The 15,706-nt window shown below is 35.1% G+C and overlaps 1 protein-coding gene across 1 annotated transcript; it reads right to left on the reverse strand.

Moving 5' to 3' along the window:
- Positions 1–6,468: 6,468 nt before the first annotated feature.
- LOC132186735 (DEAD-box ATP-dependent RNA helicase 20) lies at positions 6,469–14,837 on the reverse strand. The gene is made up of 11 exons (XM_059600761.1): positions 14,750–14,837; positions 14,224–14,539; positions 12,703–12,968; positions 11,868–12,047; positions 11,590–11,751; positions 11,234–11,388; positions 8,060–8,152; positions 7,635–7,720; positions 7,306–7,532; positions 6,920–7,153; positions 6,469–6,814 (listed from the first exon to the last, which is right to left on the reverse strand). The coding sequence occupies exons 2-11, from the start codon at positions 14,277–14,279 to the stop codon at positions 6,756–6,758; spliced, it is 1,518 nt and encodes a 505-aa protein (XP_059456744.1). The 5' UTR covers positions 14,280–14,539; positions 14,750–14,837; the 3' UTR covers positions 6,469–6,755.
- Positions 14,838–15,706: the final 869 nt, after the last annotated feature.

Here is a 15,706-nt window from a genome sequence, read left to right on the forward strand (position 1 = left end):
CTTAAGCCCCCTGAACTTTGGTTTGCTCTCAGTTTTGACCATTCTAACGTTAAAGTCAAATAATTTGACTTTTTATACCCATTTTACCCTCAACCAAAACTATGTCGTTTTGGACTCTAAAACTACACAATTTTGAGCACGTCGTTTTGAGCATAATATTAAAAAAACAAAAACAAAAAACAAAAAAAAGGAAATCGGAGCCACCCCCTCCCTTGGCCAAAATGGGGTGGCGGACCATTTTAGCCAAGGGGTGGCTCCCAGCAGTCTAACAATAAAAAAAAAAAAAAAAAAAAGGGGGGGGATCGGGTGCATTTGGGGATCGGACACACCCCACCCAAAAAATGGTGGTTCATGGCCACCCATGCAGTATGGGATCTACTTATTAAATAAGTTGTGGGAGCCACCCCATTTTGCTTTCTTTCTTTTTTTTTTGGGAAACTTCACTAAGGACCTCCAAACTTCCACCCGTTTTGAAATACACCCCCTGAATTTTCAATTGCTTTCAATATGGACCATTCCGTCAGATTTTAAAAGTCACATGACGTTTATACCCCTGACTTTTGTATAAAATTCCAACTTCTAAAACTTTTTTTATTTTAAAAAAAACAAAAATCAGGGATATTTTGGTCTTTTTTTTAAAAAAAATTTTAACGGCTAAAATTAACGGAAGGGTCCAAATTGAAAGCAATTGAAAGTTCAAGGGACTAAATTGAGAGATTTTGAAGTTCAAGGGGGGTATTTCAAAACGGGTGAAAGTTTGGGGGTCCTTAGTGAAGTTTCCCTTTTTTAAAAAAAATATTTTGCTTTTCTTTTTTTTTTTCTTTTTTTTTTTAAAAAAAAAAAAATGCCTAAAACGACTTCGTTTTGGGCTGAGTAGGTGTTGTAGTTTTAGGACAAAAAACGATGTAGTTTTGGGAGAGGGTAAAATAGGTATAAGAAGTCAAATTATTTGACTTTAACGTTAAAATGGTCCAAAGTGAGAGCAAACCAAAGTTCAGGGGGCCTAAATGAGAGTTTTGAAAATTCAGGGGGTGCTTGTCAAAACGGCTAGAAGTTCAGAGGGGCTTTCTGAAGTTTCCCCTAAATTTTTTCACAATTTATTTATTTATTTTTTTGATTTTTTATTCAATTATTTGCTTAGACATTTGATTTTACTTGGGACAGAGTTTTCCTCCATTGGGTCGGAGGAACTTCCTTTAACCTAATCTATAAAAATGATATGTGTTTATTTTTTTAATAACATGTGAGATGTACATGAATTTTTAATATTATTTATTACAACTTTGTCCTTACTATTAACAAACATGTGCATTTCACATGTTTGAATGACAAATGTCATTTTTATAGACTGAGTTGGAGCAAGTTTCTCTAACCTAGTTTGGAGAAAAACTTTATCATTTACTTGGGGTCATTTGGGATTGTGGTTGTAAAAATTGCGTTTTTAAAAATAGCTACTTTTTAAGATCGTAAAGTAAAACATGTTAAAAAATATTTTTTTATCAAATATTTGTTATGCGAAATCATGATTTTGGTTTAAATTCGCACTTTTTTAAATAAGTTCTCATAACCTGCTTATAGAAATCGTAGATTTTTTTTCTTTTTTTTTTCTATTTTAGATTAAGTGTTTTTTAAATCACAATGCCAAACGAATTACATTTTGCAATATCTTTTGAAAATACAAATTATTCTTGTGAAATTGTAATCCCAACGCACCATTATTCAAGATTGGTCAAGACGGAACTTATTTTTAAAAATAGTAACTTTAAAACTATGTTCCAATTAATGATCACAATTTCACATGAAAATCTTATTTTTAATTTTTGCTCTTACCTTTTTTTTTTCTTTTTTTTCTTTTTTTTGGCTATATCCCAACAAGAGGGCAAAAAGCCTAGAATCACCAACCAAAATTAAAATTTAAAAAATCCATAGCTACTTGATAAAGCATTGGCACTATAAGGTCAACTCAAGATGAACCATAATATATATATTAAAAAAAATTAAAAAAAGAAAAAAAGATGAACCATAATTTTGGGCCAAAGTTTTATTAAAAAATAGCCCACAATATTTCTATTAACAATTTTCATATTTTATTGGGCCATAGTTCACAATGGAATGTGATTCAAAGTTGGGCTTCAACCCATTTTAAGGCTTTCTATTCCATGTAGCCAAATCAAAGCTTTATTCAAAAAAGTCTCAATTAAAGTACAAGTCTACGGCCCAATCTACCCAATGAAGACCAAGTTATCTCCTTCCTTAATTAAAGAAGGCAATGCACGTGTAAACGACAACATGCACATGTTCGCATGGATTGCATCGAGATAGAGATTTCTTGCAAGAATCCATTTGTTCATGACTTCTTCTTTTTTTTTGGAAAAGGGGAACATTTGCCCATGACTTATATAATATAAGCTTTCCACTGACATTTCTTTAACCATAAACCAAGCTCATCGGTTAAGTTATTTTTTGCTCTTTTCTCATTTCTTTCACCTTCAATCTTCAATTTATGCTTACTATTACACATCATCAGAACAATTTTAGTTCTACTAGGCGTTAGGGCGAATATATAGGGGTGGTTCAACCCTCCCCTTAAGACGAATATAGGGGTGGCGCAACCAACTCCATGGCCATTAGGATCCTTTTGGATTTAACAAAAAAATTCTAACATAGGGATGACAAATGAGATACCAACATTGCAACTTTTGATAATTAGATATTAGTACCGCAAAGACCACGACATTTCAAGGGTCAAAATAAGAGAAGTTTTCCCGTAATTAAATCTATAGAACAACAGAAAAATCTTATTTAATCACTCACCCATTTGGATAAAACTTACAAACATGCAAGGGGAAGTACAACAACTTAAAGTCATAGACTCCTAGAACACACAATCTTTTTATAGTGAGATATATGATCCATGATCCTAAGATGTTCCAACCCTAAGCATTGAAAAACTAGAAAGCCTCATATCTTAGCTCACAAGTCCCACTATACATCCAAGCTCTTAAACTCCCATCATAACATTTAGGAAGAAAAGCAATAGAATCAACAAGACACTTTCTACAATCCATGCTGGAAAGGTAGCTTGTGCATTGAGCCAATGCATAGAGCATGGTTGTGTCTCCGACCACCAATTCTCTGGCCACAAACATTTGCTGCGTCTCGGAAGCTTGGTCGGCAAGTTTGCTCAGCCACGTCCCACTCCTTTCGCGAAACGATGCCGCATCGCTACTTATATTCTTCAGGTTGTTGATGTAGTACTAAGTTTCATAGTCAACTTGGCCAAAGAATTCCTTGTTGAGGTACTTCAATGTGCAATAATCCGACCATATGATTGCACCTAAATAAAAAAAAAATAATAATAATAATAATAATAATAAAGCAAAAAAGCAAAAAAAACAAATTAGATAGTAGCAAATATTATCATAATATTTTTATAATATATTGAGAATATTATGAAAAAAAAAAAAAAAAAGCAAAAAAACAAATTAGATAGTAGCAAATATTATCATAATATTTTTATAATATATTGAGAATATTATGAAAATATTCTGTCACAAATATGGTAATACGGTATCGTATGAGAATATACAATAATATTAAAATAACACCTTTGTTGTATATACTAATATGCAACCAATGGCCTCAAGGAAATCCTCAAGTGATTAGACACGTACTAGGGTTAGAGTTCAATTCTCAAAATGGGAATTCTCAATCCTATACTTATTAGTAGTAGCCGTCTTGGTAAGCTTGGAGTTCAATTCCATTTGGTTGGAATTCTCAATATTTTTATCCTACAGTTCTACCCCAGAATTAGTTGGTTTGTTGTTGGAGCTTAATGACACACTTGAACAACTTGAAAGCAAAGTGAATCAACTTCTAATCAAGGTATTACCTGTTCTTCCTTTACCATTAAGTATTATTTGTATTGCTCCAATAAGGATGACTTAAATGGCATGTGCTAGGAAACAAATTTATTTGGAAAAATTACAGTTTACTCCCCCAAAGTTGATAGCGTTTTTCAATTCGAACACCAAAATTTAAATTTTTGCAATCCACCCCCTAAAGTTCCAATTTTTTGCAATTTGACTAATTGTATCAGAAACTTCCCATATTGCCCCTATTTTTTTATTTTTTATAAAAAATTAAAAATAAATAAATAAAAATTTGGGGTGGCGCCATCTGGCCATTTTTGCACCTCTAAATTTTTTATTTATTTTTTAAATAAAAATTATGGGCAATATGGGAATTTTGGGATAATATTAGTAAATTGAAAAAAAATTGGAACTTTGTGTGGGAGGATTGCAAAAATTGAAACTTTAGTGTTCGAATTGAAAAACTATGTCAACTTTGGGGGGGAGGGGTAAATTGTAATTTTTCCAATTTATTTTTATCTGAATTCTGAATCAATTCTTTTAGATGTGCAACTATTGTGTTTTATTTCGTTTAGATTATTTGTGGCATCTGCTCGAGGTAGATAGTAAGGTTCTACTTGAGATGTTGACTTGAGTTGATTGGTGTATGTGCTAGATTTTTTTGGTATCATAATAATATTTTATATATGCTTAGCAATCTAGTTTCGTGCCTAACGTGTGTTTTCTTCCAACTTTACAGATAACTCTTAAGGACAACAAAGCAAGTACAATGATCTAAGAAGAAGAACAAGCAAACATTTATCAAATAGTGTGTGAAATAAGGTGTAGTGATGAGTGTAATTTATGTTCAATGTAAACTATAGTTACTAGGCTTGAACATATGTACCTGTAAATTCATATTTTTAATTGAATGTAAATCATATTTTACTTAAAGACAATGTGGAATACTTGATAATTTAGTAGTTTAAATAGCATTGGCAAATATATTGCTGTTATTTTATATATATATCAATGACTTTGTTGTCATCAACGACGCCGACAAATCATTGCTGATAACTAAATATCAGCGACAATTACAAGTTGTTGCTTATAACAGATTATTAGTAACGACTTTATAACAAACTATCAGCAACGACATTTCGTTTTGGTTCTAAAGCTATTAGCGGCGACGCTAAGCGTTATCATCAGCAACAAAAGTCGTCGTTGATAAGGAGTTATCAGCAATGAAAAAATGTCGTCTTTGATAATAAGATATCAACAACTACTTTTGTGTCGTCGCTGATAACTTATTTTTAGCAACAATATCTTGTTTCGGGTTTTGAATCTATTTGCCACGACTCAAACATTATCAGCAACGACCTAAAAGTCGTCGATGATGAGCAACAAGGTCGAAAGCAAGGACTTATCAGCAATGACGTAACGTTGCTAAAAGTCATTAGCGACGACTTTTGGACTTTTAACAACGACAAAATGTCGTTGCTAAAGACCTATTTTCTTGTAGTGGATCTCACCCACGTACCCTTTTAATTATTATTTAAAAAAAAAAAAAAATTACCCTTGTTGTAAGGACAATGTATGCAGCCTTCGTTAATTGCATTGGCAATGCAGTTCTTGCAAATTGTGTCTGAGATATCACCATGACAGATAGCAAGGCCATAGGTTTTCTCTTGGCCTAACCCTTGGTCCCAAGTGCGAAGTCAGTGTAAGAGATTTCGTAGGAGAAATAAGTTTATAGCTCTTTCAAATTTGTGTCGTAAAAGTCAATGGCTACAAAAATTTGATTCAGGCTCAAACACTTGTGATCAGAATACCCAACAGCACTTTGGAGAAGGATAACAATGGTTGACATGCAAATGAAGGAGGTGGACTACTTTGAGATACACATATTGTTTAGCTGGTTAAAATGCAAGTGTTTTTCGACCACATTGAACAAACATTTGTTATTTTTTGGTATATGTTATGTTAGCCCTGTTCAAGCACCGGATTTCGCCAAAAAAAAAAAAAAAAAAACTTTTTCTCCTTTTGTTTTGAACCATTGTGACTTCCAAATTTCTTGTTAAATGGAAAAATCGACCCTCATTAGATTGTTCTTGGTACGATGCCTACATTGTTCAAAACTTGTTGCAGTCGAGTTCTTTTCTGGTGGGGAGAAATTTACAGATTCAGTTATGCGTCGTGAGTTCTATGCGTTTATCCTATTTAATCCTCTGTTTCTTCTACATCTATATCTCTGTTTTCTTTCTATCTTGTTATCCAATAAGTTGGTATTTTATGTAAGGTGATGTAACAAATAAAATTCATTAAGGTACTGCGTCACTATTGAAATTGAAAAATGAGAAAAATATGTTAAACAAGGAAGTTGAATAAAGCTAGAGATGTCAAAATTCAAATAATAGGGTTCAAATAGAGGTGGAGATGACAATTAGAGCAAAATCCAAAATCCAATCTTGCCAATATAAACCTTGAACAAGATTCTTGTTGTTTAAAAGGAAAGAAAAAAAAAAATCCAAACATCAATTAGTTCTTTAAACAGCAAGGGATTTTTTGCCGATAATCTCACGTCTTTTTAGTCCCTTTAGATACAAAGATGATGCAATGGTGACACAATTATGCTTCAAGTTCCATTGCATTCTTCCTCAAAAACTTTAATGATATGAACAAGTGTTTTATATTACACAGTCCGATACTCTAACTACAGTTAGTCCTCTAGATAATTGAACAAAAAGTCAACATAAATGAATGAAAATAGACCAAAGACATCTAATTCCTACTCTAAGACAAGTTATCCTTACATTTTGCCCAACGAGTATGTCGTGCCAGGCGTGAATGCTTATTGCCAGGCTTTTCTCCATAGCCATCAAGCTCATAGTTTACCTTTAATTATTAGCTCCACGAGCGACCACCACCATAACCCCTCCCGCGATCACGAAAACCCCCATGACCTGATTGATTGATTATACATTGAAACACAGTTTCAGTAACCGAGTTCAACAAAATGCATGCATATACACTCACGTATGTTAATGCTTTTGAGCTAGTCGACTAACCTGACGGGGGAGGAGGTGCACCACGTCCCATTGCTGCCAATTCAGGACTAACCTTCTGACCCGCTTCCTCAAGTATGCTAATGAGTTCCTTTGCAAATCTAGCGTTTGCAGCTGTGAAGAATGTGTACGCAGTTCCTTTTGCCCCAGCCCTTCCTGTTCGGCCAATGCGGTGAACATAGTCCTCGAGGGAACCCGGAAAGTCATAGTTTATCACACATTTCACATCCTTCACATCTGCCGCAAAACCAGAGCACAAAACAAAAAATTGATATCATTCCAAAATGAGAAGATTAAAAGTGTTGTTCGTTGTAGTTACCACACAATGCTTGTACTAAAAATAAGTTTCTATCAAGTCAATGAACAAGTATTAAGAGTTATCTTCGTACCTAAACCACGAGCTGCAACATCTGTTGCAGTCATTATAGGACTCTTGCCAGCTTTAAACTCTGAGAGAACCCAATCCCTTTCTGCTTGACTTTTATCTCCATGAATTGAGAGTGCAGGCCAACCATCCATGCGAAGCTGCCGAGTGATATGATCACATCCTTTTTTCGTATCCATGAAGATCAGTATTCGGCTGCCATCCATGACATCCTCCAGCAACTTCACCAGTCTTGAAAAAAAAAGGTTATCAGTAAGATGGCCACAACAAATCCCACATCACAAAATCTTGAAAAAATGGAGTGTACAAGAAAGAGATAGAAAGGGGGCATACTTGTTATATTTCTGATTCTCAGAAACAATGTCCACGAGCTGGCGTATAGCATGGTTGGCTTTCAAATCTGAAGAGCCAATTATCACCTATGCAAAGTCCAAGATAAGAGTGAATTAGAAAATGACACATTTGTACACAGTTACACACAACTACAATAGCCGGAATTTTTAAAAGGGACATAAAACCTCCAAAATTCTAGCAATAACAAACCAAACCATTACAACTGAGAAAATGACCAATAGTTTCAAGAAAAGGGGGGACAAAAGCACCAAAACCAAGCAGCCTCAAAAACAGAGCAAAATGTAATATTCAAGATCGCAATTGCATAAATTAAAAGTATAAGCTAAAACTGAATTTCAGAAAAGACCATATCCTAAGAAGAGAATCCTACCATATGGTAGCAAAATTGAGTTACAGCAACTTACTTTGTATGGATTATAAAGGAACTGCCTAGCAAGTTGTTCAACCTCCTTAGGCCAAGTAGCACTCCAGTATAAAGTTTGACGATCTGGACGAATCTGCATAAAGCAAAACATTAGGAGTGAATGAAAAGACCTGTTGCATTACCACCAGTGATACTTACCAGTGGCTAGCTGGTATCTTCAATATGAAATACTTCTACTCCTTGCTACTAGGCATAAAGATTATCAAAGTAATTATTAATGCAATCAGTATCCCAGAAACCAGGCCATTCATGTATTGCTCTCTTCTCAAACGTATGAAGAACTAGTTTATTCTAGAATGAACCATCAAGAAAGCAAATTTACATGTTTAAAGTTTCAAGACATAAAAGCACCCTAGCACCCTAGAGCAGTAAACATTAGAAAGTTTAATTTGGCATCCTCAGCACAAGGAAAAACCAAATTTCTCAGTAGTCCTGATAGGTCAACCAAACCATAATCCATGTTTTATCATTGTTAGCAAGCAGCTTAAATTTAGGTATTCACCAATAACTCGTGTTTGGGAAGAAAATCATAAGAATTTGATTTGAGGCTCCAGTTCCTTATCTATTGAGAAGTTGGAGAGTAGATTGACAGGCTGGAAGAGGTTGTATTTATCAAGGGCAGCAAGTTAACGTTGATCAAAAGCACTCTCTCTAACTTACCTACATACTATTTGTCCCTCTTCCCTATTCTAGTGGGAGTGGCCAATCGAATAGAAAAACTTCAGAGGGACTTTCTTTGGGGAGCTATTGGTGATGAATTTAAGTTTCATATGGTGAATTGGTTGAATTTATGTACTTTGAAGAACTCGGGGGGGTTGGGGGTGAGAAACATGCTTCAATTTAATCATGCCTTGTTGGGTAAGTGGTTGTGGAGGTTTGCTACGCAAAGGGATGGTTAGTGGAGGAAGTTAGTGGACATTAAATATGATAGCATGATGGATGGTTGGTGCTCCAAGGTGGTTGGGGGACCCATGGAGTGGGAGTGGGAGTGTGGAAGTATAAGGAGGGGGTGGGATGGTTTTGCGCATCATGTGTGTTATGAGGTAGGAGTGGTTTTAAAGTGTTGTTTTGGCATATGATGTGTGGTGTGGGGAACTACCTTTGAAGGTCCTCTTTCCAGAGTTGTTCACTATTGCATGTTGTAAGGATGCATGGGTGGCAGAGAATATGCAGCTTCATAATGGTAACATTCATTGGAATGTTCAGTTTATTTGAATTGTGCATTATTGGAAGGTGGATGTGGTCTCTCGATTCTTTGAGTTGTTGTACTCCAACAGAATTAGGTATGGAGGTGAGGATACAATGTGTTGGGTTCCATCGAAGAGGAAATCTTTTGAAGTGAAGTCGTACTATCAGGTTTTGTCGACTCTTGTAGGTCCACTTTTCATTGGAAGAGTATTTGAAAAGTTAAGGTTCCATTGAGAGTGGCATTCTGTGTGGACGACGACTCTGGGGAAAATTTTGACCTTAGATAATTTACGAAAGAGAAATATTATTGTGCTGGAATTGTGTTGTTTATGTAAGAATTGTGGTGAGTCTACTAATCATTTAGTCCTTCAATGTGAGGTTGCAACAGAGGTGGAGTGTGCTTTTACTGCTTTTTGGTGTTGCGTGGGTTATGTCTCGCAGGGTGAGTGAGTTGTTGGAAAGTCGGAGGGGACAATTGGGCAACTGTTTGGCTTTGCATATATGAAGGATGGTTCCTTTGTGTTTGATGTGATGGCTTTGGTGAGAGCGGAATGCACAAAGTTTTGATGACTCTGAGAATGCTTGCTCGAGTTGAAAAAGATGGTGCTACAAACCCTATATAAGGAAAGTGGCATGGCATACTTTGCATGTTTTTACTTTTTCTAAGTTTTAACTTTATGTTCTTCTTTCCCTATAGATTATGGGTTCTCTTGTATACTTCATGTGTAATTGGGTTGCACCCATCTACGCTTTGTTAAAATATACATTACTTATAAAAAAAACATAATAATAATGACCCACAATACCTTGCCTGTTGTTCATGAAGTTGTAAGACTGCATAGAAAATGATCATATAATGACCAAGTTGTTCTACATAAGACAGAACAATTACAACAAATAATCAACCAAAGACTAGCATCTTGGAAAACAACTGCATCATATCTATACCCTTCTTTACAACAAACACAATTGAACCAACAATATCATATGCTTCTGATAATCAACAACTTATTCACATATATTCATGAAAATGCAAATAATTTATGAATAACTTAAGAAATTCTTGAATTATTCTGAGCAAATACAAAACAACATTACATTATTTATTTATGATACGCGAGGCTACCAACCACATCCACCAAACTGAAATACATTCTCGGATCTGATTCGCATGTAATTCGTAAAATTTTCTCCATTAATTCTCAAAGTAAAATCATTTACTAGGTACAAAGGATCTGAAATTGAGTACTCTAGCTTAGGAAGCACTATATAGGTAGAAATTTTATGCAGCTGTACTCACAAGTAACAAGTTTGGAACCATTTACATAAGTAAATGTTGACATTATTAGTCTTTAAAGCCAATAATGTTCCAAGTAAAAGGAATATATGGCTAATATTTTGAAAATGCAACAAAGCTAAAGAAATACAAGAGAGGTAAGCAAATAGCATTAACACGAGCATCCTAAAGGAGATTGGACATTTTTCCCTTATTATTGAGAGTTTGTGAATACAACCAAATATTCACAAGCAATTAAGAGGCAACAACCTCTTTTCTCTTTGGTGGTAAGTAAGAACAAGCTTTCTCATTAATAATGTGACCTTCAAACCACCAAAAAATCCAAGAATAATTAATAAGTTCATGTTATAAGCCTAAAGTTCCAGCAAACAATATCCGCAATAAATTACCAAAACTCAAATAATTGGGATTTTAAACCAAATGTTACAACTTCCGCACTCTTCAAGATTTTATTTCAGCCAAGTTATTTCAAACATCTACTAATTTGTTCCTGTTTTTCAAAAGATATAAACCATAAATAAAACCTACAGATACAATGACATAAGTGAAGGAAGAGGAAATATGATGGTTAGGGGAAACAATCATCTATTTAAAATTATCCTTATAACAGAACTAAAAGTGTGAAAATATTCATGACATGATTTTCGAACAGCATGACAAAACTCAAACCTGAGAAATAATTTTTCGTATCTGAGGCTCAAACCCCATGTCTAGCATTCGATCTGCCTCATCCAAAACAAGGTATGTAACCCTTCGCAAGTTTGTATGATGTGATTCCAACATATCAATCAACCTCCCAGGTGTAGCAATAACAATTTCAACGCCTGATCAATGAAAATAATAAATTTGACTTAACATTGTTAAGAAGAATAAACAGCGATGCGAACACAATAAACTGTACACGAAAGTAATAATAAATATCTAAGTCATCTCACATAGTAACCACCTATCACAAGATAGCCAGTTCATGGAAATCAAAATATACTACAGTAGAGAAGCCATCCAAAACTCAATTGACAACCTACCTTTCTGGAGATCACGCACTTGAGGTCCCTTTGGAACCCCGCCATATATGCATGTGTTTTTAATCTTTGATGATGCACCAAATTTGGTGGTCTCATTTTGTATTTGAACAGCAAGTTCACGGGTTGGAGCTAAGACTAACACAATTGGGCCATCTCCAAGAGCTGACAAAATATAATCGAAATTACAAAAACTCATTCCCAAGGATTGACCTAATATAAACAGAGGCACATAAAGATCAGATTAAAAGATTTAGCCATCCCAAATGTTACATCCTTACCTAGAATTGGCTGGGCATTGACATGGACAATGGCAGGCAACAGGTAGGCAAGTGTCTTCCCTGACCCTGTTTCAGCAATACCAATGAGATCACGGCCCTTCAAAGCCATTGGCCATCCTTGCGCTTGAATAGGAGTAGGTTCAACAAAGCCAGCTTTTGCAATCTCTTGCAAAACATAATCTGTTGTCAAGTAAGTATATCCTAATAAGTAGACTCTTCAAAGAAACATGATCCCATTATCAAAAATAAAAAACTTTGGCAGGTTGAAATAAGTTAACCAGATTTCTATTAAAAAAATCAACATAATAATGAACATGAACAAGATAAATAGTTCCTACAGTTATACATCAAGAAGTTGGTGTGAACAATAATGTAACATAGCCAGCACATATGATGCATTAGATGACTAATTTTGTAGGGAACCTCAACGATTGAGACTTAGAAGGTGCATTAGCGATCTCTGAAGAACTTCGTTTGGTGAAATATCTAAGTCCAAGAAGCATATGCTCGTCTATAGAAAGTTTTCTACGAGAATGTTTTTCAATATGGATTATGAAGTTTTTTTTTTAGTGAAAGAGATCATATTTATTGATAAGAGGGTGTACTGTTCAATTACTCCACCTTTGGTGCTTTTCTTTCAGGGGATGACATCGAGGAAAATGTCCAGCAACAGACAAAGCAATGCAACTATCCTAACAAGGCAGTAAAAGTGCAAGATAAAAAGTTCATCTGATGTCTCATTTTGTAATTTGTTGGTTCTTGCATGCATGCTAAATGAAACATATATAAAACCTCAAACAATGAAAAGAACGGGCTTTCTCCAATAATAAGTTACCCGGAAACCCAACATCACGAAAACTCTTGACAGGCTTTGGAACATCGCGGCCTTCAACAGTAATTTCCCTTCGTTGTCGATACTCCTCAACCTCCTTGTCAGACATTGCTGCAACTGATGGTGACTCAACATAGAAGTTCTTCTCAAAAGGAGTCAACCCTTCCAAATCCAACTTCCTCGGTGACTCGGTGCCATCATAACTAATCTTGCTTGATGAGGAGCGAACCGAACCACCATAGCCCGTAGACCCGCCAAACCCCGAATCACTATAACAACACCAATTAATTCATAGAAAACAGTCAATGTTGGCCACTGAAAGATAGGAAAAAAAAAAAAAAAAATCTAAAATTCACAAAAATAAATTTGCAGAAAATTGATCAGCAGCTTGATATTGAGTCACTAAACACATTCCCATAGCATAGGACAAAATTAAGGGCATGTTTAGTATACTGGAATGATGATTACCTGGAAGTAGGAATGAGTATTACTAGAAATACAAGAAAGAAGTTGGAATTGAATGACCATTCTTATTCATTCGTTGGTGACAACCCAGGAATAGAAACATTAATATACAATGTTTTTTAAAAAAAGAAAAAAAAAAAAAGAGACTCAGCCTAACAGGCACCCCACCACTGGCGAGACAGAAACACCAAAAACCACCAGGTAAGAATAGAGGACTCTAGAAATGCACCAGAATTGAATACGAAATTATCACAATATAAATAAAAATCACAACACAAAGCACAAAATCATGATCACCAAAAGATCGCTATGATAAACAGCGACTATGAATTTAGCTTAAAATAAATTAAATTACTAGAGAGGAATAGAACTAGGAAACCAAACGCAATGAACTTGGCGGTACCGTTTTAAAATATTATGAACTTAAGAGACAATTCCATTCATGGATCTATTTTTGCGTAACAATCGTGCACTAAATGTTGTTCGAACAAAACTAAGTAGTTTACCCTAGTGAGTTGCTGAATAAACTAATTCATATAACTTGAAGAGAGAGTAAGTTTGGGGTTAATAGAAAGAGAGAGAGACAGAGAAGGAAACCCAGAATGACCGAGCAAGACTAAAATTACACAAAACTGGCATTTTTTTACAATGAGCCACTGAGCAGACACTAGATTCAGATAAACTATAGCAGTAATTAAGCTAAAGAAAATCAGAGAGTTTAATTTTGAACCTAATTGAGAGAGAGAACCACCAGAACCAGAATCACCGAGCAAACTCAAAATCCACATTAACGAAACCCCAATTAGAGGAAGTTTGATATAAATAAATCAGACCCACATAAATATCAATGTGACGACTATGCAAAGTAGCAAACCAACATACATAACAGAGAGAGAAAGGGATTCATAATAAATGGGCAAACTTTAAATTCAACATAAAACGAAAATATAAGAAATTAGAAGAAAAAAAAATGAATGAAACCCACATACCAATTTACGCACAATAACACATAAGAAATATGAATATATGCAAGTGTGAGACAGATTTGGGGTGGGTTACCTTCTGCGGTCACGATAGGAAGTGGGGTCGCCGGAGCGGCTGTCATAGCGGCTCATGGTGTGTGTATTGCCACCTTCGGTGAAGTTATCAGAGTGGATTTTGTCCAGAAAACGGGTTGGGAATTTGCTAGGGGTTTTAGTCTTCTACAGGAAGAAGACGACGCAGCTGGTGCTCGAAAGAGGAAGAAAGAGCGCTTTGCGTGGTATATGCTAATGCTACGCGGCTATGTATCCAATGGCTGAAAGCTAGTAATAAAATGACAGGTGTATAATTGTGGTCAGTGTCGCCGTGTAGGTACCTCCACCGTCACCACCTTCTGTTTTTTGGTTAAAAAATAAAAAGAAATTTAGCACCAAAAGCAACAAGGAAAAAAGAAAAGAAAAAAACACAAAAAATTATAATCCTACAAACCCTAACTCACTTTTACATATTTATATGTTATAAACCTGCTAATTAGAGACGAAAGGCTGATAAATTGCTGAACACAAATTCTAAACACCAAAGAAGAATCGAAACAAATTCAAACCTGTTGAATTTGGTATCAGCGAAAGGAATCTGAGGGTTCTGATGGCTCTGAGGGCTCGAGAGGTTCATAGAGAGAAAAAGAATGGGAGAGCGATTCAAAGAAACCGAATTCCTGAAGGTTGGTGTAGGCGATGGAATATCTTACACGGCGTCGTTTAGAGCGTGGATAGTGCAGTTACTGCATTTGGTCAGGGTTAGGGATGAAATTTAAAACCGCCTGACCGCAACCGCTAACCGCTATAACCGTTAACGTCTAACCGCTTTAAAGCGGTTAGTAAATTTTTAAATATAATTTATATTTATATTATATATATAATTCATATAATAAATAATAATAAGTCATAGCATAGTAGTAATTATGCCCCTCTTTCACCCAGGATACCCAGTTTCGATTCCCCCAAATCTCAACTTTTGTTTAGGTTTTATATTTTTATTATATATATAATATAGAAGTGCAAGAAATGGGTTTTTTTGGTTGATTGAATTTTTATGAACTTTTTTTGGTTGATTGAAATGGGCTTCAAGCTTCAAGTTCAACCATGTTGGTTTTTTTGGTTGTTTGTGAGTTTATGAACTTGTTTGTGTTTTATTTTATTTCTATGTTGTGTATAAGATTACTAGTGAAGTGATGATTTTGTTGTAATTTTATTTGTATATTATATGGTATGTAGATTTGTAGAAGGTGGCTAACAAGATTTTGGTATATAGCAATTTTTAGTGCTAAAATGGCCATGAAAATGCAAAAAAATAAAAATAATAATAATAATAACTGTTAACCGCTTAGGCGGTTAACCGCTACCGGATGCGGTTAGTAAAAATTAATAACTCCCTAGGCAGTTGCGGTTAGCGGTTTTAGCCACTAACCACTAACTACAACCGCTATTTCACCCTTAGTCAAGGTTGTACCATGATATCTGTGTTTTGGGATATTGGGGTTATTCCAGTTTTAAAATGATTG

This window comes from Corylus avellana, chromosome ca7, assembly GCF_901000735.1.
Source record: "Corylus avellana chromosome ca7, CavTom2PMs-1.0".
Lineage (NCBI taxonomy): Eukaryota > Viridiplantae > Streptophyta > Magnoliopsida > Fagales > Betulaceae > Corylus > Corylus avellana.

Coding starts and splice junctions, on each gene's coding strand:
- LOC132186735 (XM_059600761.1), bottom strand. CDS start 14,279: ATGAGCCGCTATGACAGCCGCTCCGGCGACCCCACTTCCTATCGTGAC. Junction 11,752..11,867: donor CAATGCCCAGCCAATTCTAG/GTAAGGATGTAA, acceptor ATATTTTGTCAG/CTCTTGGAGATGGCCCAATT. Junction 6,815..6,919: donor TGCACCTCCTCCCCCGTCAG/GTTAGTCGACTA, acceptor TCAATCAATCAG/GTCATGGGGGTTTTCGTGAT.